This window comes from Dermacentor silvarum, chromosome 1 (assembly GCF_013339745.2).
Source record: "Dermacentor silvarum isolate Dsil-2018 chromosome 1, BIME_Dsil_1.4, whole genome shotgun sequence".
Classification (NCBI taxonomy): domain Eukaryota; kingdom Metazoa; phylum Arthropoda; class Arachnida; order Ixodida; family Ixodidae; genus Dermacentor; species Dermacentor silvarum.
In genome coordinates, this window is record NC_051154.1 from 230,174,932 (window position 1) to 230,200,974 (window position 26,043).

Here is a 26,043-nt window from a genome sequence, read left to right on the forward strand (position 1 = left end):
AGAAGAAAAAGCAATGCTCTATTTTTCCAAGCAGCTATTACCAGCACACCGCTGCCTAATGTGGCTTTCTTGGAATACAGGAGTGTTCCAACTTGCAGTAAAAATTGAAAGTATATACTAATTGGATGTCATTCAATGGCTCGAGCAAATTTACAATTTGTACAGACTAGCAGACAAAAAGTAGCTCATTGTGTTGCTGTATAGGCATGCTCAACAGCCAAAGGATTGTGGATGTTTTCACACAAATATAGCCAGGTGTGTCCCGACAACATTTCTAGTTTTGGTGAAAAAGTAGCTGTCCCTGATACTATAGATGCCGTAAATTATGGTGATGATGTAACCAACAAAACTGAGCACTTTAATCACTACTTCCAATCAATATTTTCCGGCACTGCTGCTATTGCAGAAGACTTACGGGCAATTTTACCTACTTCGAACAAATGGAAAACATAGAAATAATAGAACAGGGAGTTACTTCACTGCTCAAAAACGTTGGAAGTTAGTTTCACATCTGGTCCTCATCACATTCCAAACTATGTCTTAAAAAACTGTGCTGCATCCATCGCCCCCCATTCTAAGTCATTCTTTTTCAAACATCTGTCGAAGAGGGGTCCCTGCCCAAAGATTGGAAAAGTGGTAACATAGTCCCTGTACTTAAAAGCGTCAACAGGACAAGGACAAAAAATTACAGTCCTATTTCACTAATTAGCGTGTCACGTAAGCTACTAGAACATATAATTTATACTAAATTAATAAGTCACCTATAGAACGGATTCTTTAGCCTCACACAACATAGGTTTCGAAAGGGGTTTTCGTGTGACACTCAGCTAATTGAATTCACCCATGATATCGCATCATCAATAAATAACTGACACCAGGTTGAATGCGTATTTCTGGATTTTCAGAAAGCTTTTGATTCTGTTGTACATAACCTTCTATGGTTAAAACTGTCCGCCATGAAAATTCCAGCATCACTGATGAAATGGCTCGAAGCGTATTTGACTGGTAGAAAGCAGGGGCTGACCTCATCAGAGACCGAAGTCTTATCGGGCGTTCCACAGGGGTCCGTCTTGGGCCCCCTGTTATTTTTTATATTCATAAATGACATAGGAATGCATATTTCCAGTCACATCTGTATGCTCATGATTGTTGTATATAACACGTTATTACATCCCCTGCCGACTCAAGTATCTTACAAAGGGACCTTCCGACAGTGTCCACATGGTGCGACAGCTGGAGCATGAAATCAACTTCTGCCAACTGCAATGTCATTCACTTCACTAACAAGAGGGTACCGCTTGTTACAAATTACTTTCTACACACTGAAAAATTGATTGAGGTAAGCAGTTATAAGTACTTAAGCATTGTTATCAAAATAATCTTTCTTGGAATGACCATATAGAGAGTGTGGCGTCTAAGGCTAGTCATATGTTAAATTTTCTAAAACGTAATTTCTAGATAGCCCCCCCCCCCCCCCCCCCCCATAAGGTAAAGGAAACACTTTATTTAACAAACGTTCGTCTAATCTTGGAGTATGGTTGCTCTGCCTGGGACCCAGTGACAAACACAGCCATTAATCAATTGGAAAGAATACAAAAACGCGCAGCCCAGTTCGTTACCGCCAACTATGATTTCACTCGGAGCTCATCACAAATACGTGTTAACTTAGTATGGCCACTTCTCGAGAACCGACGAAATATTTATGACTTACGCTTTTTTTAAACATTTACATAGGCAAGACTGGTTTGTGCAGGCACATGTACATGAAGAACCCATGTTCAGATCATCCGCTAAAAATACAAGAGTACAAATGCCGTATCAATTTATATAAGCATTCATTCTTTCCCAGAACTGTATATGACTGGAATAAACTGCTGCATGAAATTGTCACAGCAACGCCATCTGTGTCTGAAAATTTGCTGTCGCAACATTTGTATGTTTAGTACAAAAATTTCTTTTGCTTCAAGATAAGAGATTGCGGCTTTTATTATTAACCTCAAGTGTAATGTTGCCTTAATCACTGTATTTTATTTTATATTATTGTGTTCTATTATGTATTACATGTATTTCTTTCGTATTTCATCATAACCTTAGGTGTAATGTTGTATTAATTACTTTATTTTTTAATATTGCATTGTATTATGTATTAGATGTATTATTTTGTACTATCGACCATCTGTACTTGAACATATGTATAATATTCTTCCCCTCTACTCCAATGCACAACATTGGGCGCTGTAGGTATGAAAGTAAATAAATTAAATAAATTAAAGAAGAAAAGAAAAATATACCTACTGCAGATTTAAAACCAAATTAAATAATCTAAAAAATATTATGGGGTTTTACTTGCCAAAACCATGATCTGATTATGAGGCACGCCATAGTGGGGGACTGTGGAATAATTCTGGACCACCTGGGGTTGCACCTAAACCTAAGTGCACGGGTGTTTGCATTTCGCCCCCGTCGAAATGCGGCCACCATGGCCGGGATTTGATCCCACCACCTCGTGCTTAGGAATAAAATAATGTCAACTTATGTCTAAACAGAATGCATGCTGACCCATTAAGTCCTGGCAAGGCCCAATTTCAATATTGCAACAATGAAGGTATTTGCTCAAAGACATGTATCAGTGCCACTGAAAAAAGTGAATTACCCTGAGTCAAGTTAATGGAAGTCTACTGTATTTTGTCATGGTTAATGCATGAAATTACTATGGCTGATAAATCCACCTTGGGGGTGCCTCCAGAACTGAACAGATTTGTGCAAACCTTGGTAATCTTGGTGGGTCGAGCTATGCTTACTAACACAACCCATGTTGACTGAATTATGTGTCAATCTTTTCTGCACAGTATGCAGCCACTTCCAGCTGTTTGTTACTACACAGCCAGGCTAACTTAAATCACGTGATGTATTGCTCGATTTTTGCTTCCAAGCACAAAACATTCCTGCCTTCTGCCTCTATCAGAATGTGGCTGTCACTGGTGGGGATCGAACCCGCAACTCCGTATCCAGCAGCAAGATGCCACACAGTACGCAGTGAACAAGAGCGGCGAGTATATATTAGCATTTTAGCTTGACAACTGCCACACATCATTTTCAATCAAAATTAAAATGCTCTTCTGACACATGGGGCCTATATCTTGGGTGAAAGCACCTTGATCAGCACCAATGCTCCGATAATCAAAGTGTTAAATCCCAAAGCATTCCCTGGGCATTAAAGGGACACAAAGAGAAACACTAAACAGTTTAGACAGATAAATTATTCTTTAAAACCTCCACTGTTGTTAATATGGGGTGATAGGTTGACTATTAAATGAGAAAATGAAGGTCGAAGTTCGATTTTTTTAATTAAGTTTACTGCCAAAACCACAGGATGATGCCCACGGATACCAAGACATACTTTTTTCTATGTTGACCATTGCGGCTCAGTAAATGTCCTTCGAACTAGCTCAGTTCAGTCTTTGGCTCCTTCCGAATACGATAATTTATCGCATACAATGATCCGATACAATAATACAATACAATGCCGTGCCAAATACAATGATCTTTACCTATAGCAAATTAACCCCTGCCGTGCCATGTACGAGCTGAGCTCGTTCACACATTTCTTGTAAAAACGGCCAAGGACGAGAGCTCAGCTTGTCAACAGTACTTTTCATTTTCTAGCAATGCCATGGATGAGGTGGTTCATCTCAATGCTGTCGTGCTTCTCATAGATGGCAGCACACAATTTGTAAGGCAGCGGAAGCAGGAGCGGGTTTATTCTGGCGGAGGAAGTAAAACATGTTGGCAACTGGGGTCTTTCAAAATAATTTGGCCACTCTTGGTGAGAATTTGGGACAGTAGCACGGAATGGAACGGATCAACTAAGCCCGAGTAGATGCTGTCGAAATCCACGATGTCGTGGCAAGCTGGTGGGGGAACATCCGAGAAATGTCACCATAGAGTTAATATAACCAACTCTAAAGGAAAAGCTCCCCATAGCGCCCATGTATTGAAATTGGGAACCACAAGGGCACTGCTACGTTGCTACCCTATGCAGGCACGCATGCGCAGACGACGAGATGCGATTCAGACGAGGCGCGCAAGCAACGCGATCCCGAGCCTCCGTCAGTATGGCAGCGCCATCAAGTTAGGTCGGCTGCAAACGCAGCCTTTAGTACACCGTAAATTTTGCATCGAACTTTTTTTAAATCGCCATCTGATCGTTCTAAAATATATACTAAATGAACTTCAAACATTGTCCGTGCCTACGTGCTACGTCTAAGTGCTTCCTTTTGCATAATATTTTGAATATTTTTAGTGCTACAAAAATGAGTCGTAGCATCATGACGGCGCCTATGCGGTCCCCGCTTTTTTCGCCCAGCTCTTCCTCTAGAGTCAGTATGCGAACTCTATGAACGCCACCATCTGAATTTCATTTTCACCTTTTCTGGCTTATCAAGCCTCCCCTCATGGTAAAAGTGGCTGTTTACTGGTAAAAGCAGTGTAATTTACTATAATGCAGCTCAAGTAATTTCTCTTTAGTGCATCTTTTAAGATATGCCACTGCAGAGGGCTTAAGTTTACCTCTGACCACCAAGGGCTCTTGAATCTGCACCTCAATCTAGGCACAGGGAGATGTCCTTACATCTTTCCTCCACCTGGATGCAGTAGTGGAAACAGGAAATTGGGCTCATGATACTATGCTGAGGTACACAACACTATAGCATTTGTGTTATAAAGCCTTACGTAACTGTGTAAATAGACAAAAAAAAGAAACAAAAAATTAAGCTATAAAACCACTCACAGGCACTTTGCTGGAGCTACTGCCATTACTGCCAGAGCTTAACGGCGGCAGCAAGGGCCGCGGCCTTGAAGTGCATCTGGAAGCCGCTGGTGGTTGATGCTGCCACTGCTGTTTATCGCATGACCACTGTTGTCTGGAGCCCTGCCCAAGCATGGATTGTGCAGTGCTTGATCTTGACGAAAATGTTGTGGAAGAGCTGAAACAGAACAATATGTAACACAATTTTAATCTTGTAATACACGGTATGTGTATTGCACATGGCATGCGAATCACACATTCCTCACCATACAGTCCCCTTAAAGCGTGTTGAAATTGATGGCGGCGAAAATTAAAGAACCAGAGCTGCCAATAAAGATCTCCATTACTTTTTGTTGCCTCTTATCATTGCACAGAGTGCTTTTTTGCACACAATGTGCACATGCATATACATGGTGGCACATGGGACACTGATAGGCACCTGAATTTAGTATGCAGCAACTTTGTAGTTACTGTTGGCCATTGTTCAACAAAGAGGGCATGGAGACAAATACACTTCCATGGTTATGAATGGCACTTATCCTGTTTATAAAGATGACACAGCTCAACATCACCTCCATGCCACAGCTGAGGACAATCATCAATCACCTGTTGCAGTGATAGTCTGAAATACTCAAACAGACCAGCCATGGATTATCCGAGCTGAAAAGCTCTTCACACACCAGTCAAGCAAATGCCAACAGGGAGAAATGGTGAGGGGAATGCACACCTTACAGGAGTATGGTGGTTCACATATTTTAATATACCACGTGTTCAGTCAGATACAGTTCATTCACTATGGGTGACATCCATGTACTTAGTTTTGATTTCCTTGAGATAATACTACTGCTTGGAATAGAGTTTTCCGAGATCTCCTTGGGTGTCAGTGCAATGCTCTCTGGGCTATCGTTAACATGTAAGAACACCCCCCTTAACCCTTTCAGGCGCCGATTAATTCTTTCCATTGAAAATTTAGTTTCATAAAATATTTCGCATTTTCAGAATCATGAAAAGTGCACAGCTGCAGAGCAAACTAATAATTTTTAATTTTTCAGTAAGTTTTGTAAAGTTTACAGAATGTGAACTCCACAAGAGAATGCCTTACAGGAACATTGAATATGAGAACAAGAACTATTTCATGTCTCGCATACTTGGAAAGTACCCATGCAGCCACTTGTATGCTGGATGTGAAATTATGAAAAACAACGAAAGTGAACCCACTGCACATATATGACAACACAATGACACCAAGAGCAAACACCAAGCTGTTAACCTCCCAACTCATTTTACTGAAACACCTTAAACATATTCAAATTTGCAGCTCAGGTCCAATCAGATGTGTTTCAAGATGTTTGCAACAGATTTTAAAAATCAATATTTTTATCAGTGCCTTTGATTTTGATGCACTATCTCGGCAAGCACAAATGTGCACACAGTGCCTAAAGGGGTTTTTTAAAAGCACTGCAGAAACTGCAGCACATGCGGTTGTACTCCCACGCAAACAGTAACTTGAAACATCTAGGTATAACACAAATAGGACGGACTGTACGATCTGTAAATGTCATAAGTGCCCCCCTTTCACCACAACACCTTAGTAATTGGTGCCCAACAAACAAAAATCTCTGACAAAATTACCCTAACAAAACAACATTTGGTGTCCAATGCCACAAGTTGCTTAAACCCATAATTCCCAAACACAGTTCTGCATAAGAAAAATTACAACCTGTTCACCTCCATTCCTGGCCATGGAGAGCACATTTGTACAAAAAGAAAAATCAATAAAGCATTACTTGGGTTAACGCTTAATTACTTGAATTATTATTCATTCAGTAATTGGTTTGGTGAACTATACACAAATGGGGAAACTCACTCCAGCTTAACAAAAACACTGCTATAGGCTACGCTTTCTAGATTCAGTCTGTGTGTACTACGTAGGTGGCACTTTGAATGAAACCATTGTAGTGACACCTCAGGGCAATAAACTGAACAAGCAGCAAGCATACATCAGAACAGCGAGCCTGGACCATACCACATACAACTTCACGCTTTTCCGTCATCATTGTATGATATACAGTTAAGCCTCAATATAATGAAGTTGGTAAAGTCGACAATTTGCTTCGTTATATCGAAATTTCATTATATTGAAATTCAACCTTTTATGCAAATAAGTACAGTTGCCAATTAATTTTTCTTAAATGGGAGAGGCCGCAAAATTTCCTAATTATTGGGCAATCGGAAAAAGCAATTTGAATAAGAGGAAAATTAATTTTGTCGAATTTGAAGGTCAGCGACAAAAGATATGGTTTCATGCTGAGTCGACGATTTCTCGGTACAAAGCGAAGCCAGCCACGCTTTCGCGTCCTATCCACCCCTGTACTGCATACTGCAGTGCGAAAACGCTATCGTGAGAAGTGCCGGCAGCGAATGCTTCGTCTGTCTCTCGCTTCAATGCATCTTCAAAGCTCAAGATTATGCAACCTCCAGTACTAAACGCACGGAAAGACAGCACACATGATGATACACCATCTCAGCACGCCCACTCTTCGTACGCGCGGCAGAGATACCTCTAAAACAGGGTTTCCGAACTAAATATGCGCTCAGCCATGCTGACATAAAGGAGACGCTTGCCAACCTGCCCACCCCTTTTTTTCTCTCCACCCCCCTCCTCTTTTCACGTGCGCTCTTGATCTCGATACCGCGAGCGAGCTCCCCTTTCCCCTTGCTCGCGTGGGAGAACTGCGTTCATCAACCCACCATCCTTCTCGGCTCACACTCGCACCTAACGCGTACAACGCGAACATGACGCTGCTGCGCTTCAGCCGTCTGTCGCTCTTCGACGCGCAATGCGCGATTTCAGAATTACAAGCGGACGCTTGCAATTCAACCACTTCACCATCTGCGTCCACGGAAACTTACATTTGTTGTCTCAGTATTCCTTCGAGGCAGCAGTAACTATATTGAAATCATGTATAAACACACTTCATTATTTTGAGGTTCTAAATACATGGTGTTCTATGGACAAAAAGTTATAAAAAGTTCAATACTTCGCTATATTGAAATTCGTTATATTGAGGTTTAACTGTAGCAGATGAAGCTGGTCGTTATAAGAAAATGCCTTTTTCTTTTGATGAACTTCCACATTACCCTTTAAATCATAAAAAAAACCAAATGCAAGTTTGGCAGCACAATGCCTGAATTTTCACTTTGTCACAAATTCACGACAACAAGCATTTGCGCCTTGTTGTGTACTCCCACGGTTACTTACTTGGAAGTGGATGGACTGCACGAGGAGTAAAATGTAATAGGGACACGATTTAGCAGTGCTGGTGAAACGAGGTGAGTAGCCAGACCACAGACACCCTCGTGGTGATACTGGCAGTGCTTTGAATCTTCAATTTTATGGATTCTGGTGCTGCAATGCAGCATTGAGTGCATTACTGTACATTATGCTCATGCGCTTTGTTAAGTTTTGGCCATAGGGGCATGGCTCGGAGAAGGGTTTGAACTAATCGTAAGGTGTTGGAACTCATTGCATATAACGGGTGCACATGTTTTTTATGGATAAAGTCAGCTCGAGACATCTTCCACCGAAACACTAGAGTAACGACAGCTGTCTCAGCAATGCAGATGAGACTACGCATGCAGATTTCAAAGCATGACATCTCCTATAATGAACACAAAATGGAACCGCAGCAAGAACAAGGAAGATGAAAACTGCAATCGCTCCGGGAACACATGCCTCCCAGCAATAGAAAGGATGACAATAAGTGGATGAGGACATCCTGCACCGAGCTATGGGAGATGTTATAGTGGCAGGAATCATCATGTCCAAGCAAGGAAAGGACACTGTTTCTAACTGTAGTGACAAGCACACATCATCAATGGAAAGCATGTCAAAGATGAAGAGGAGGTCCATGATCACTGGGAGCGAGAATACGTTTTATATTGGCAAATGAGTGACAATGCCAGTAGGCTGCAAATGACATTAAGGTGAATGTCATGAACTGCTGTGCACATGTTAAGTCATTTTTTGCTCACACCTGGCAGGAGTGTAACACATTCCTTGCATCTTCAGCATCCTTTAAAATAAAGCAGGACAACATATTAAAATTTTCAGATTTATCGTCAAAGTTGATGCAACCTTTCCCTCTAAAGTTTCGCGGCCTCTAAAAGCAGGCTACCTTAAACCCCTCCCATTGTTAACAGGTCGTGAAATGCCGCCTCAGAAAATCAAAGCAAGCTTCTAGTAATAAATAAGGCTTCAGTTCGGTAGCAGGCTAAAATTTTCCATATTCCCTTTATACGACGACTCCTGCATAACTTAAGATAGGCAAGAGGCTAGAGTGTAAGTCACCTCCTCCACACCTAACCGTTCATCAAGCAGTCTGTACAGGGATTCAACTTCAAATACCTTTCCTATGTGCCAATGAAAAAAAAAAAAAAGAAAATGCTCATATAAGTTTGTACAGTGTGTTCACAATGTTGTATGTTTATTCCATTCCACTACACTGTAATAAAGTGTACGTGGCGCAGACACGCCACTGCCTCAACAAAAGACTGAGGGAACGAAATTACAATGTAGACGGAACCACACTAGACCATCCTGCTGTTCATGGTTAACATTGCAGCTGCGTGCCACTGTTAGCAAAAAAAAACAACTGATGTAAGAAGAAAAATGAATTTCGATGGTAAAATCAATTTCATGGTTTCTTCACAACACCAGCACAAAGAATAATTTGTTTACAAAATTTCGCTCAATAATGTGTTTCACTGAAATAATATCGACAAAATTTCATGATGGTCGAGACCATACACGTGTTTTGCCCTCAGCCACCGTACAGCTTGACATGCATCACAGATCATCGCAAAGTGCACATATCATGTCTGCTACCTTGACATTGCGACAGTGTCAGTTTAGACCATATTTCAAAAATTCTGCATCAGCTTTATGCCCAAATGCAAACTTACGCCGTTTCGTGCACTTTAAACTGTGTGGGTGTTTGCGACAGTTGCCACCTAATCATCTGCGTACCCAAAATTTGCTTTAAGCGCGTGGCCGTTAGTCCAACCTGTTTGCATGGTCTCATACCATATCTCCAGTGTAGTCTACAGGTACAGACATTTGAATGGCAAGATTGCCATAACGAATTACCAGACGCCACCCCCACAGGCTAGGGCTAACCAGTCCTGCTTCATCAGGAGTTAGTGATCAAAGTTAGTTTACTGCTAAGTTAATGATACTCTTTTCACAGCGGCTGTACTGCACTCAGAAAACCAAGGAATCGGCTCTACAATGAAAGTGAGAACATAGGTGACAGCCCTTAACGGTGGCAACTTTGTTCCCAGCGGCCATGTTTGAGACATTCTGTGTGCGAATCAGTCTTGCGATGAACGAATGAACAAATGCACAAACAAACAAACAAACAAACACAATTGGGCCGCTTTTCAGCTCAAAACTTTCTATTCACAGTAAAATGCATTACTCAGGACAAGTAAGCTAATGCAGAGTCACCTCAGATATGAATACTAGATTGTCGATGTCTTTTAAATATCAACAACATGAGTCAAATCAAAATAAAGTAACCTCACCAGGCTCTTTCTGAGAAACGATCACTTAGGAGCTTCGGTGTCACGGTCAACACTCCTTCCAAGTTTTGCTGGCAGTTGTGTACCTCCTTGTCTAGGTCCCAGTGCGAGTGCCTTAGATCTGTGTCATCAAATGCCAGCACAGAAACAAGAAATGAAACATTTACATGCCAAGTGCCTAAATTCTTACAACCCCTCCAAGCCCCCAAGCTCTGAAAAATCAGAAAAACATGATCATGCACTCCAACAAAATTGCAGTGATACACTCCTTAGTGCAACTGTTCCAACAGTCACGACACATTTTGCAAACCACCTTTCGAACTGTTTCATCTTGCACTTTACTAGCACCGAGCACTCATATTGCAGCACCACCCAGTCAAAAAAAAAAAACAATTGACTCCAGTTAGCTTTTCCAATAGGAATCAACTGGGACCAATAGGAACCAATTGGAAAATGCTTACTTCCAACCGGTGACCATTGTATGAGAGGAGAAACCAATTGGAGTTGCCAATAGAAATGAACTGGACCCAATTGGAACTGATTGGAAAATCCCTAGTTCCAACTAGTTACGATTGAGTCAAAGTGAAACCATTTAAGTCCGATTGGACTTGCCAATTGGAATCAACTGGGCTTATTGGGAAATCCTTACCTCCAATTGGTTACGATTGAGTCAGGGATGAAACCAATAGAGTCCAATTGGACTTGCCAGTTTGAACCAGCTAGGCCCACCTTACATTCCCAACTGAGTCTAATTGAACTACCAATAGGAATAAACTAGCTAGAATGTAACCAACTGGGAAATCATACTTTCAGTTTATGAACCCATTCAAGGAAACTAGAATGAGTTATAGCTATATATGCATGCAGTACTAAGGCTATAGCAAACCTGTTTCTGACAGCTGGTATCCTATTTAGGTTTGCTTTGTGGGGTATATATGTGTATTGGTATTGCCCGCTGGTGCAATTGGCCATTCCAACCAATTGGTTTCAAACCAATTGGCACCCATTGGGTACAATTGGTCACGTTCCAGTTGGTTCAATTGGTCCAGTTATGTACTAATTTAGGATTGGAAATTTTCCAATTGGTACCAATTGGAAATTTCCCAATTGGAGTCAATTCATTTTTTTGACTGGGCACTGCCTTGAAAAGCCTCATTGCTTAAGGCAGATACAATAACTAGTGGGGAGGATGGATAGAGGACATGTCCTAGAGCTTTCTCTTCTCTCCACTCATGCAGAATCTCGAAACTTGGTAAATTAAGTGTTGTTAAAAGAAAACTAAAACTTGCAAGCAGCTAGTGCTTTCACAACAATGAGTAAGTGATCCTTCAAAGGGCCTTTCACTAGGCCCCATTAGAAATTTTTATTAAAACTACAAGTTGTAAAGAACTGTTCAAGGAGTTTTCTACAGAACAAATTTTTTACAAGGGTTTAGTAATAGCAGAGATAGAAGCAAATTAAATTTTGCGAGGCAATGGGGTAAAGAGGAGTCTCTGTTGAGAGGAGCCTCGCCCTGCCAGCACCAGAAAGCAGCACTGGTCCCTTGGCTCTTCCCAAATCAAAGCAAGAGCCTACATGGCATTTACATAACAGCCCCCACCTCCTTTTGTTTCTTCTCTCCCTTTCTTGCAGCACAACACATTTCCAGCAGCAGTTTAGAGGGCTACGCATTTCATCCAGTACTATCTGGTGAATAAACTGAATGAATGAATGAATGTGGATACCTGCGTTGCTCACACTGCTGCTACTGGCCATTTGTGTACTGCACAGAACCCATGAAATAGCACGTGAGAGAAGTGATGATGTTTCTGCTAATGAGAAGACTGGTTGTTCCAAGAATAAGGACAAACAGGATTTCGCTTGAACTTTTCGGATATTCTAACCTCATACATCAGTGTACTATTATGCAGACACGATCACCACCCTGCGATCTATGCAGAGTGCTTGCTTCATTACAGTGTCCAAGCCTAGTGGGAGGCCCTACAAGGACCATTCATGCATCTCACAAAACTACTCCATGGTTACAAAAATGAGCACAAGTTGACTGCCAAGTTGACACTATTACTACATGCTAAAGAAAAAATTTTTAGACACAAAGCAAGCTGAAAAAATCCCACGTTACATTGCTGAACCATGAGTAACTGTAATGTACCTATAATTTTTTGTGCAGCAAAAGCAAAGAACCAATAGGTACATTACAGATCCAGCCATGGTGTAGTGGTTAAAATGCTCAGCTTTAAAACCCATGATCATTGGTTCCATCTTGGATGCACCTACTAAGATCTCCTTTTTTTTCCGCCATGTAGCACTCACTATAAGCCTTAACCAAAACATGACAATCAAATTAACACGACTGCCCATTTCCTAGTACATTATTGTTTGCCATAAAATTAATTATAATAAATGTTATCAAGAATAAGAAATGTTATTAAGTGTTCTCAAATGAACACAAGACGAAACAAGAAGTGAAAGGGGACAATATAGCAACATACTGATGCAACAATGTCAAAGCAGTAATAAGTAAACAATAACAGGCTCATTATTATCTCTTTTCTAGGCTTCTGTTTATTCCTGATGGCTAGCAATGTGATTTGATGGCCCTAGGGCTTCAATGTTGCTGGCCTGCCGCCTTTATGTCTAAGGTTTTCTGGTGTAGTCCTGACATCTCTGCCATGTGTCTAATCCCCAAGTACATTTGAGGCAAAGGACTTTGGTTTCTAAGGCTTCAGGTGAGCCCATCTGGCAGTGAAGAAGACTTCAAGAAAATCATTTTGTGCATTAGACATGCCCTTTAGAACAGATACGAGGTTTAACCTGCGACAAATGCCGTTCTTGAAGTCTTCTTCACTGCAAAAACTCACAAAGTTGACGTGCCTTTTAGGCTTATCATTTCAGAAAATGGTACCTGACAAAAATGCTCTTTTTTTGCAGAAAATCCTAAATTGCTTAAAAGAAGATCATCCGTTTCTTGTAAAAAACTCGGATGCAGTACAGCAATTTGTCAGCTCACGATGCAACGAAAGCCCGTTTGCCTTTTCAATTGACGTTAAGGACCTTTATCATTCTATATCACATGACTCACTACTTTAGTGCATTGATGAATGCATTAATGAATTTGACCCTTCTAAGTTCCAGCCTCAGTCTGACATCAGTGTCAGCGGCCTTTTAGAATTACTTTGCTTTAACTTAAGTCGACGTACATCTATTGGGATGATAAAGCTCATCTTCAAAAAGAAGGCATTTGCATCGGATCATGCATCGCTCCCATCATCAGTGATTTGTTTTTAGCAAAACTTCACAGATTTGTTTCGGAAGCATTCATTAACACAAACGTCTTGGCTGCTTTTAGATATGTTGACGACTTTTTAATTTTTTTTAACACTGATGCCAGCTCATACAAGTCTGATGCTTTTTTAGTTCTGGACACAGTGAGCAAATGGTTTAGACCACTTGAAAAAAATAATTTAATTATGGGGTTTTACGTGCCAAAACCACGATCTGATTATGAGGCATGCCGTAATGGGGGACTCCGCAAATTTGGACCACCTGAGGTTCTTTCACGTGCACCTAAATGTTTAGACCACTTGAACTAACCCATGAATTTTCCGAGAATGGTGCAATAAGGTTCCTTGATGTTAAACTATTTTTGCACAAAAGCCGTTCTTGCTAGATGTACTACCCACGTGATAACAAGCCTCTTCCTTTTAACTCCGCGCATTCTAAATTTATAAAACGCAGCATTGTTAGTTCATGTTTTAATAATTCCATAAGAAAATCCTGCGAACACAAAATGGCCGACAGTTTCCGTGAGCAATCTGAAAGGTTAACTTCGGCAGGCTACCCAACCCGCGTGCAGGTCTTTGTTGCTGAAGGCCTGCTGCGCAGATCTTTGTCAGTGGTAAATGTAAATCCAGATGGACCAACTCGGGATAGGCAAAAAATTGCAGTAATTCCGTACATGCATAGAATTGCGCATAATCTGAAAAAGGTCGCTCAGCATGTAAACGTCAAAGTTGCGTTCTCTGACCCGGAAAAATTAGGTAATCTATGCAAAATGACCGTCCCAGCATCTAGGCACAAACAAGGGTGCCTTATAGCACACCAAAATAAACCTACAGATTGCACAGACGTCGTCTATCGGATTCCCCTGTCTTGTGGCAAATATTACATCGGACAGACAGGCAGATGCATAAATGAAAGGCTGAAGGAACACAAGTACAATGTAGACCGCACTAAACAGGGATGGCTTTCTGCCCACTGCTGCGCATGTGGATGCAGGCCAAGATTGAAAAAATGTAGTATCATCGCAAAACACTGTGAGATAAACACACGTGAGATAATCGAAGCAGGAGAAATTCTATGTGTAAAGTATGGTTGCATCAGTACCCCCTCTGTTGCTCTCACTGACAAGATCAGATACCCCAGGCTATCACCACGTTCAATTTCGTGTGGCTTCGTCGTGGCATTCTGCGCTTGGTTGGTGTGCTATTGTACGACTATATAAATAGCAATGCTTTCTGAATAGGAAAAAAGCTGTTGGAAGTCAGCACTCTGTTCTCTCTTCTGTCCCCTCTGGTGGCCTTGCGCCGTTAATCTGTCTTTAACGAGGTAAGAAAAGTTTAGCGAAAAGTTTAGAAAGTTGTGCAGATCTTCCCAATTTTTAATAAAATGTTAAGGTCTATACAATATATGACGAGGACACATACTTGAGGACATCCGCAATAATTTTAATCCATAAGACTCTTATGATTATGGGTGCACAGTTAAAGTGTGTTGCAGTGACCTGATTAAAAAAAACAGCCCAATACAAAGCTGGGCACATCAATCAAGGCACCTAAACAGGAAAAGAATAAAATGATCTGGTCAGCATATTGGTTAGTTCTAGTGTTACACGTCGAACAGTGAAAGCATGTGTACAGTAGAGGTCATTTGAACCTGCCAGTAATGCACAGCTCATGTCACACAACCAAGGCACCAGCTGCTGTGTCTTGAGCACTTCAAAGAAGATTCAGTGAAATAAGCTGCACCTCTATACTTTTTTTTAATTCAGGTGCGCAGGTTCCCCGGTTATCTTAATAATCTTACAGGCAAAGAAATGTATCTTTAACATCAGCACTCACAACCACCTATAATAAACATTTCCATAAATAAATCTGATGCAAAACTACTTTATTTTGATGACTAATGCTTTACAAACGAAGGCTTAAGAAGAATATGCCATAATTATAAAAGGGAAAAGAGCCTTACTCAAGTGGTCAAAGTCAAGACGCTGATGAGACATGTCTAGCCAAAGCTGAACCTAGGAAAAACACAGGTTCCATTAGTATCAAATTGATTTTAAAAAAGCTTAAAATATGAAGCTGAGTGAATATTTGCTATGAAATAAAAGATACTTGTGTGCACATATAAAAATAAAATCACAGAAAACAAAACCCTAGCTACAATAAGCTTCCTTATCTTCAAAAAACAACAGTCCAAAAAAGTGTGCAATCCTTCACATGGTGCAGTGCAAGATAAGTTCCAGCGAGCTAAAAGTGGTGCTTTTAAATTTCAATGCATGCAATTGGTGTGTGCTTGTGCAAAACGTTTGCTGTAATAAAGCAGAGGCTACAAGATTTCATTTAAAGCTACGAAGTGGTTTAATATAACGGTCAACAAGTCTCAAATGTCAAGGAAAAGGACAACTGTTTGTTCCAAAGGTAACAAATTTTGGCAAATGAAACAGAAATGCATCTATAATGTTACAATTATGTAAAAGACAAGCAGAAGTACAGCGTATAGTAAGCAGATCTGGCATGAATGAATACAAGTGAGCTTTTCTTACTGAAATGTCAGCTTTAAATGTTCTGACTGCGCTCACACAAGAGACAATTAAAAACTCTCACCTGCACCAACTCTTAATTGTGTCTATTGTTTGAAGGTGCAGATTGAAGTAAATTAAATTATGTTTTGGACAGTAATTCTGGCAGGTGATGTCCTGTCCTGGGAGAAAGGCAACATTCTGACAAGAGGCTTGATATTCACTTACTGGAAGAAATGCAAGTTGAAGAAAGCCACATATGTAAGGGGTGACCAATTTTTAGATAGTTTCAGCATTGGAGGTGGTTAGCCTGGCCGAAGCAAAGAAATATTTAAACTTATTGTGCCATCCATGTGCAAAAGCATTATACACACAAGCATGATGTGTTTTCTAACTTCACATTTTGTGAGACAATGCTTTGGCTCAGCAAATGCAATATATCATGCACAACACACAAACTGCAATGGGAATATCTCACTACAGCAGCAGGCTGATAACATGGACAACAGGGAAATTTATATTTAATAAAAATGATTAAGAAGACTGTCACCTTTAATTGTTACCTGTGCTGTCACCAAGGTCTCCCTATACATGGACTGATGTGAATAACCTGCACCTTCCTTCCTTTGCTGATTTACACACCACCTTCTAACTATACAGCCTTTCAGAGCAAGCACTCGCAGAGCTGTGCAACAATGCCATACAGCACTGCAGGTATGCAAGAAACCAAATGGCAATGAGGCTAAACAAAACAGAATGATGCAAATTATCAATATATGCAGGCTGCCTCAAACAGTACCTCAGGCCAAAAAATGGCACATAGATGATCTATAACATTTTTCTTTAGCACCTCGTCCTCTGCCGACCAGCTTGTCTCCGAGTCACACTTGCTGAATGAAATAATAAAGAGGACACATTACCTAGTTCATTTGAAGCCATAACCAATGTGTCACTACTGTCATACAAATACCATATTAGGTTATTCAAAAATACATCCAAACGTATTTCTCTACTACAAAATTGAGAAGCAAGGTTTTATCCTCTTGTTAAGTGAGTATTTCTGTGAAATCATTACAATGACCAGTCATTATGAACTATAGTGGTAACTCTTTCAGACACCACTTACCATTTGAAAAGAAAAAAAAAAATTTCCCAAGTGGCACCTAACTAGGCCTCAGTGAAACTAAACAGGTCATTTGGCAAGCAAGAAACGACCATTATTTATTTCTTATTGGTATGTACACAATTGTGTACAAAGCATCATGGTGGTCAATAAATACAACAATGCCTCCCTTCCTGGAAACTGTAAAATCAGTTGTGGTCTTTTGTCAGGCAGAGCGGCACGTCATCGATCGGCTTCTGCAGCCTTCTAATTTACACTGAGACAGCTCTGAACTGGCTCCTATTCTAGCAGGATTGAAAGCTTCTGGTCGTGGTCTTCTTCCCTTCTTCGAAAGCAATTTTCACGTTCATATTTTTTTTTACATTTTTTTTATCACTCTAGGTATTCATCACATATTTGTCAATTGAAGATCAGCTCAGGCATGTACCCAAAGAAGTGTGCGGAATCAGGGTGTTATCTGCATTCAAGAGGCTTTCAGGCTGTCCACAGAGTGCAGTGTTGGTGTTGGTTCTGGTGGTGTTAGTTGGGGACAGGGAGGGAGGGAAGAGAAAAAGCGATATCTAGTTTCATTTGCAATTTTTTGCACTATTTTTTAGCAATATAACTGTAAATTCTACATATCGCACATTCTCTTCATTCCCATCTTCAATGCAAGCAAAACAGACGAACTCAACTACAGCAACATCATCCTCATCATCCTTACACGAGTCAGCAACCGAAATGTTTCTCTATGCATTTTCTCCAAAAGCTTGTCCCCACATAGCTTGTTTGCATTGACAAATTTCTCATCATAAATTAAGGAAGAAGGCAGTGGCAGCACAACAAACTCCACAGCGATATACAAGCAGTTCTCAAGCTAGCCAAGATGAGCTCTGCTCCACGCTGCACGCCGTTTTGCGTTGAGCGTTCCAAACACATCCACCATGACGCTTTGTACACATTTGTAACCGTACACAAATTCCAGCACTGAGAGGACACCAGGTGAGTGCGGCTGCTGTAATTTAATCTTGACACACTCTCACGATCATCTTATCAGTGGGCAAATTTTTAACAGTTGTAGACAAATGTTGAAAATACAGAAAAAAAAAAATAGAAATCTTATCTGGGAACACCAAACCGCATGCTGGAATGCTGAATATTTTCCACATTAGTTTTATCTGCATTCACTATATGGTGCAGTAAACTCCACAGTTGAAAGACGAAGAGCGGAGAATTCAGCTAAAACCCCGAAAGTAGTAGCATCTGTAACATGCTCGACGGAAAAAGTGCGAGTTCGCAATGTACATTCTGTACATAGCATCTGAAAGTGTTAAAGAAGTCAAGGGTTTGACGAAAACTCATCTGGTCAGGATTAGTCATAGTCAAAGGAAAAATTGACGCCGAACACAAACAAATAATAACAAGACGTCTCAGCTCCCATACAGGAACCTTGTTCACAATCCCTTGTTAATATTTATGTTTGTGGTCAGCATCAATTTTTCCTTGGCCTACAGTGCTAAAAGGTAAAACAAAAGCCATGATGCAGCTATTGCTGAAAATCCACATGACTAATTCCTACAGCACATAAGGTGGCTTGCTGGACACAATTTAGAAAACTTGTGTATGACATTCTCACAGTTTACAAAATGCTGTTATAGGTTTCCCTTTGTTTTTGCATGTTCCTTAGTTTCATTCAAGCAGTGTACAGTTCTGAAAATACAGCAAGACAGATCTACAGTACCTTTCTGCTGAGGTAGAACCACCATTCATAATGATACTTTTAGCAACAGTTGCCGTTGGAGAGGCAAGCTTCTTGCCAATTACACTGTTGGAAAAAAAAAAAAAAATACAGCATACCTAAAAAAGCATGATCAACACAAGCTTAAACTACTTTGCATAAAGCCTAACATTGTGAAAACAAATGTAGGCAAAGATTTTCAACATTTTTACTGCAAAAGACCAACTTACTAAACCATAATTTTGAGAAAGTGTAACAACACTGCTGTGAAAAACATCCAGGAAACTTCACTCAAATGAGGTCTTTTTAAGTGAAGTTTCACTGGAACGGTTCAGAATAAATTACATGTAGCAGCTATTCTGAGTTTAGCAGAGAGGAAAGCAACTAAGACGATAAGAACTTCTCGCCCCCTTGCACTTTACCTACATTTCACTCAAGGGCACACTACACAGCAGTTGAAAAATGAAGCGTACTTGCTTGTAATTTATTAAAAGTGTCACAGTGCATCTGTAAACTTTTGTGGGGCTTGCAACTATAGTTAGTTTAACAACAAGAGATGGTTGATAACTTAGCCATAGCAGCGTAATACTAATCTATCCAGCGGTGACTTTGTGCTCCCTAGCTGCACAGCTGTCAGATTCTCAATGCAACCGTACTACCTCCTATGGACTTTCTTCATGTTGTCCCCATTCAAGTGTCAGAAAGGCCAGTAGCAATAATTTGAAAGATCATCAACAGTGTTCCTGTGAGCCAATGACCTTACAGTGACATGATGCAACACATACAGCAATGCTTCATGGAGCACAAAGCTGTGTGTGCTGCTCCAAGCGCTGGATTTCTATAGTCCTGTATGGAACTTAAAGCTATTAGCAGGGATAGAGCAAAAGTGTTCACCGAAGGTGTGGGAACTGTTGCTTCCACCGTTCACACTCAAGCTTGAGTTCATCATTCAAGTCAGCATCTCCGGGTTCATTATCTTTTTCTTCATACAAGTAAGTGTCAATGGCTTCAAGGGTTTGTTGAACTTGGGCTGTAGCACTAGTGTTGAAGTCCTAGACATAGAGGAATAAAAAATGCGCTGGGTTTTATTTTACAACACAAAAACAAAGTGCTTGGTTAAAGGCAACATTGTTTTAAAGTGAGCTCTTCCATGCACATGCAACACTACTTCAAGCAATAGCTTTACATGGCTACCATGTGGGCTGACCAAACAGCAATATGCTTAAGCATGTGGCCAGTAAGAACGAATCCTCAAAATTAATGTTGTATAGTTTTATGAAGCACTTGGTTTCACTAAGTTGTAAACAAGAATAACAACTACAAATAAGAGTGATAATAGTGACTTGAGCTGCTAGGGTATGCACAATAACAATGACACCTCCATTGCAAAAGGTGAAAGCACACCAGAAAGCAACAAGAGATTTCATGCCTAAGTTAAAGCGAGGGCTCATTTCTAGAACTTTCCAACTCTCTCTCTCTCTCTCTCTCTTTTGAGAACAAGCAAGTGGCTAAGTGCAAGAGTAAAAACAGGCCTAATTGTGCCTATTAGTGATGGCAACATTCACAGCAACACAGCCAACACATCTTACCCAAGAGTCATCACATAACAGTGATACTTCGGTGAAAGTAATAACCACACAGAGATAAAAATGAACATGTGGCAAAATCATTATACACAGTGCACTGTTCTAAAGGTATTCAAATAAACACTTTAACACCAGTGTAAACATATTTCATGTGATAAAATATTTGTTATGCTCTCCCTTTCTAGTATTTGTGACCCCACAATTATAACACTAAAATGCCCTGTTTACTTCATCTGATCTTTTTCAAATGGGGGATAAACATTGGCCACACATACATATGCAGACTATAGCAAAGCATAAAAAATATTTTATCACATGAAATCTCCCACACAAAACAATGACTTTCAGCTTGCCCTTAAAGTTTCAACCAGAAACAACCATTCACAATGAATGACTGTTGTATTTGCCCCGATTCAAATGTGCATCTTTTTTCTAAAATGTGCATCTTTTTCTAAAATGTCTGAAAACTGCCTGCTTCTTACCATCGGACATGAATGCAAACCACATTCACAGCATTGGAAAAAGCTTACCATCATTACCAGCATTATTATCACTAGCATCACAAGATGGTTAAGGGACAAGTTTTCTCATATGTAAGCTCACACCCCAATTTCAAAATGGAAACTCAATCAAAATAAATTTTTGGTGCACCGCAGTCTTGTGTACGTCGCAGCGAAAACTGATTAGTCTAGGCATGGACCCCCACCCTGTTTCCAATGGTGGTTGAATCCCATAAATGCAGATCATCAAATGCATTAGATTGCTCAGAGGATGACATGTGGCCTATGGTGATAAAAAGCTGTCTGAGAGTGCTGCCAATGTTCATTAAGTATAAAGAAATTTCCGTAAGCTTCATCTTCTTCTGGTTGCCAGAATCAGAGGCATGCAATGTATTTCTTGTTATACAATCAGCTGTGCATTATATGCAGGCGAACAGTGCTTTCTACTTCGAATACTTCGACCTCAAAAACTGAGCACGTTTGAATCTTGTAAATACAGCCAAATAATGCAGTGGTGTGCTTGGATGCTCTGCCTCTCTTTTTATTTTCACCCAGTGGAAAATTAGAATTCAACTCATTCCATCAAGGTCGAATTAACGAAAGTCGACTGCAGTACACTAAGACGTATCAGATGTATTTGCAAAGACATATCTTCACTGAGGACATACGATCAATGCTTCGTCTAAGCTTACCTGAGCAGCCTACAATTTGTCAGCACACATGTAAATATCACCAGTCCAGAAAGTTTACATAAAAAGCTGCTCAAATGGTATGCCTTTTTTTTTTCTGCTGTCTCTGCATTTAACGAACATACTAGAACTCTGAATATGTTTCCATTTACATTTGCGCAATCCTGGTGCGGGAACCATGCCAAAGCACTCCACTAAATTATATTCCACATGATATTATGCCACCCTAAGCCATTCCTGCAGAACTTGTCACAAGGCGAATGTATAAACTGTGAAAAACAGCCAGGTCAGTGCAAAAATGAATGGGCGAATATGCAAAACAATTGCACAATGCATTATATTAACACACTATGTTCCTCATGCAAGCCGAGAGTCTTGCATGTGAAAAGACAAGGCACTCATGGACGGATTTTTGCTTTATACTACATGCTCTGGTTATTTGATACCCTTTTATTATGCCAGATTTCTTTTGCGTGTGTGTCAACAAGAGTTTAACCAAAAGCTTCTCCAAAACTAAGCATATATCTTACGACATTTTACAAACTGTTTATTAGTTGTAGAATAGAACTGACTGCATCTTGAAGCTTACTAGAGTGGAGGCTTGGGCGATTTGAAACTTTTGCATACGCACACCCTCAATTTTACGCTCACAAAAGTAAACAGATTTTTTTGCCAGACGAATCTGATAATGACCTTTCTGGTATCACATTGCCACACATTTTTTTATACCTCTTATGCTTTCAAGTGCTGCTTTGTTTGAATGCCATCTCAGTTTATCGGTATACTAACAAATTTGGCCCGTCCAGACAGATCATGGTTAATTTACATTTGTCTTTTGGAATACACTTTCCTCGTGTAGCATCTTCACTGTTAACTGATATTATTTGCAGATTCCTTTTCACTACGTCATTTCTTGTTCGCACTCTGTTTTTTCCTTCAAAGGTTTAACTGCAATGGTACTTTTCTCACATGTAGTGCAAGTCTTTTAGTTGTGAGTCGGCGCTATATGCAAGTGCTATTCCTTCTTTGTGTACAGTCCTTGCGCATTCTGTTAAGACCATGGATCTTGAAGTCAAAATAGTGCAAATATCAAAATTCATGCATAAAGAAGTGTTTAGACACCTGTCCCCCTTAAAAGAGCACTGCAGCACCTTCAGCCAATTCTACAGAGTAGTACCATCGAAATGTAAAGACACATAAGTATGAGCCAAGCTAGACTGGTATTATTACATAGGTACACAACAGAATTGCAATTAACTTTACTTTTTTAAAGGTGATTTGAACCAAGTCATATGCTTATGTTGCAATGTTTGTAAAATGACAAAAAAAAAGAAGAAAGAAAATGCCTCTTTTTACATACATTTTTATTTTGCAATTTTTGTGGAGAGAATGGGAAGGTTAAAAAATTCCCTTTGAATCTCATTCAATTTGTAGTGTATCCCAAAACGTATGCTAGGTGCAACAACATTCTTCAAATTTTTCAACTTTCCCATGAAACAGCCTCCAACGTTTTAGGTCCTGGGTTCTAATATAGAACACACCAGGGCTGTGATACTTCAGTTGCTAGCAATTAGGTGCTTGCCTATCACCCTTTCACGTGTAGCATGTATCGATATTAGCTTCAGAGCCAACCCAAGTTCTTTTCCTAGCTTGACGAGTTGAGGGCAACATGCATTTACGCCTAATACAGTGTCTTGTTGAACAACACGTTCAAAGCTGCAGAGTGGGCCACCAAAAACTGATCAATTGGATTTGCATCTACGGGTTGCAGGAGCTGGCTCAACTGCTTATTTTGTGTTTGGCTGCTGGCATAAAACTAAGCAAAGCTTGAACAATTGCTGCCATCTTGTGGGACACCTCCGGCAAAAATATGCGAGGCTGCAAATGCACCTCAACTGCATGACCCGTGCACTTGCAAGGCACGTCATTAACAGCAGTCCCATTAGAAAAGCAAGGCAGTGCAGCAGACAGTGCTACACCTAATTGCTTGCTTCTGAAACCTTATGACACCCAATCAATGCAGTGGGAGAACCTGGTGGCACAACTCTGCCAAAAGGAACTGCGGCTGTGATTGACATTGAAATATGAGATGTGTACTTAAGGGGACTGCTCTTTACCAGTACCGTCGGTACTACAAATTCTACGCACTGTCTTAGGCGAGTTCCTTGTGAAGACAGTTGATTTTCAGAAGTTTGTGACGACAGAACTTTTTTTTTGCCCTTTATGAGGTTGAAGTATTCCCGTTTGTCAACCAAAGCTCTACTACTTTAGACAATTGTTACACATTGTTGGCAAAAGGTTGAGTACAACAAGACACCAAAATAGAAGCCCTCTCAAGTACAATGCAGTGTTCTGTTTACAAAAGCAGACGGCACCAGCGCAGTCCCACCAAAATGCCCCATACAAAGTGACGAAAAAGGCCAATCAAAAGCTGCCACTTCTGCATCATATTACCAGCACACAGTTGTCGCTTTAACAACTATCCTCCAGAAGAATTAAAGTTAGGCTTTGGAGTTTTATGTGTCAAGACCACAATCTGATTATAAGTAGGGATCTGTGTTTTCAATATTTATTTTTTCCCCTTGAATCGGTGTTTTCCGTAGTTTAATTTCGATGTCAAAAAGAAAACGGTGTTTATTGGGGCTTCCTGATGCCGAAGGAAGGAGGAAAATGCCGAAGGGTGAGGAGGGGCTCGCCTCTTCTCCTCTGTTCACTCTGCTCAAGTGGAAAATGTAGAGGGCTTTGCGGGGGGAGCATGTCCTAGGTACTCCCGTGTCTTCTTTTCTTCCTTTTTCCAGGAAACTTATGCCTGGCCTAAATATTACTTGGAACCGTGATGCTGGTAAAGATAAGAGAAGGGAATGGGGCAAGGAATATGGTTTCGATAGAAAGGAACGACCCCAAGGGCAGTGCAGTGTGCCTGTGTTCTGGGTCAACAAGAAAAAAAAATAGGGTAGAAGATTTATTCTTGTGAAGCTGTCAGTTCTTTTTTTTTTTTTTTTCAAGGACAGTGCAAATTTGGAGCTTTTCGGTTTTCACCAATTCAGAGAAAACCTCCTCGAGGGTTCATTTTCGGTGTTTATCAGTATATAGAGAGAACCCGGAACCCGAAATACGAGGCACATTGTAGTGGGGAACTCCGTATTCATTTTGATCACTTTCGGTTGTTTAACACACACCTAATTTTAAGTACACAAGCGTTTTTGCATTTCATCCCCATCAAAATGCAGCCACCACAGCCAGGAGCAAACCTGTGGCAGGTAACTATCCGCCAACAAGGGAAGGAGCAGCACAAGAAGGTACAGTAATGCAAGATGCAGTGATGCAATTTTGCTGTCTACATAAACATGTGCTCCCCCCCCCCCCCTTTGTTATGGTTCCCTTAGTTATGGTATCCAATGAGACATAACACTAAAAGGAGGGGAAAATAAATGTAGGAGTGGATCTGGTGTTATATCACAGCTTGTTCACAGTAGTGAAACAGGTCAAAAAATTATATTCAAGCATTATATTTGCATAAAGTGCCACCCTGCAACAAAGTTCAACATTTTCATTGTATATACATGGACTCCGTGGAGTTCCACTGTTGCAAAAGCACAGCATGCCAATATCTCGAAAGCCATGCTTTTGGCATACTGCTATATCATCAACTGTCCTCACACAAGCGGAACACAGTGTACACGAGCTAAAATGCACAAAAAGGCAGAGTTCATTCAACTGAACTGAACTCGGAGCATCAGAAGTGCCCCAAATTCAATTCTGAAGTAAACAGTCAACAGTAAAACATTCGTTCATAGCAGCCTACCAGGGCATCAATACGAGAGAGCAAGCACCAGGAGCATTTGGCAATAAAACATCCCATGTGTTTTTGTCTAAAACACATTGGACATTTACTAACCTATTGTATCCAGCCCTTACCATTTCGTATTGTTGCCCCGGTAAGCTGATGCCAATGGGCGTTTTGGAGTGTGCTCTTGACCATTGACACCTCTGACACTCTAGAATTAACGTATTAAAACAACCTAGGCTTTTTTTCATGCATCTGAGTTCATGCGCAGTGCATTCCAATTGTCTGAGGATTAACAGTGATGTCGCAGTCTGCCAAAAGTAAATACAACGCACTGTATTGTAGCAACAGCTGAACCCTGCAATCTCAGAGGCCATGCAAAACTATTTTACATGCAAAGGTTCACCAACATGTTATGAAGTACAACAGTGCTTTATAAAAGCGCAGTGCT

General features: G+C 40.5%; 1 protein-coding gene across 5 annotated transcripts in view; it reads right to left on the minus strand.

The window, feature by feature from the left end:
- LOC119436882 (uncharacterized) overlaps window positions 1-26,043 on the minus strand; it is an 86,604-nt gene that overhangs the window by 12,662 nt on the left and 47,899 nt on the right. For all 5 annotated transcript variants that reach the window (XR_007464785.1, XR_007464784.1, XR_007464782.1 and 2 more), the window contains 6 exons: window positions 19,925-20,082; window positions 19,034-19,117; window positions 16,990-17,080; window positions 15,638-15,689; window positions 10,394-10,511; window positions 4,790-4,985 (listed from right to left, as the gene is read on the minus strand). Coding sequence is in view for 1 of the 5 variants with exons in the window: in XM_037703908.2 (XP_037559836.1) it covers window positions 4,790-4,985; window positions 10,394-10,511; window positions 15,638-15,689; window positions 16,990-17,080; window positions 19,034-19,117; window positions 19,925-20,082 (699 nt within the window). In the remaining 4 variants the exon portion in view is untranslated. The remainder of the gene's footprint in view (window positions 1-4,789; window positions 4,986-10,393; window positions 10,512-15,637; window positions 15,690-16,989; window positions 17,081-19,033; window positions 19,118-19,924; window positions 20,083-26,043) is intronic.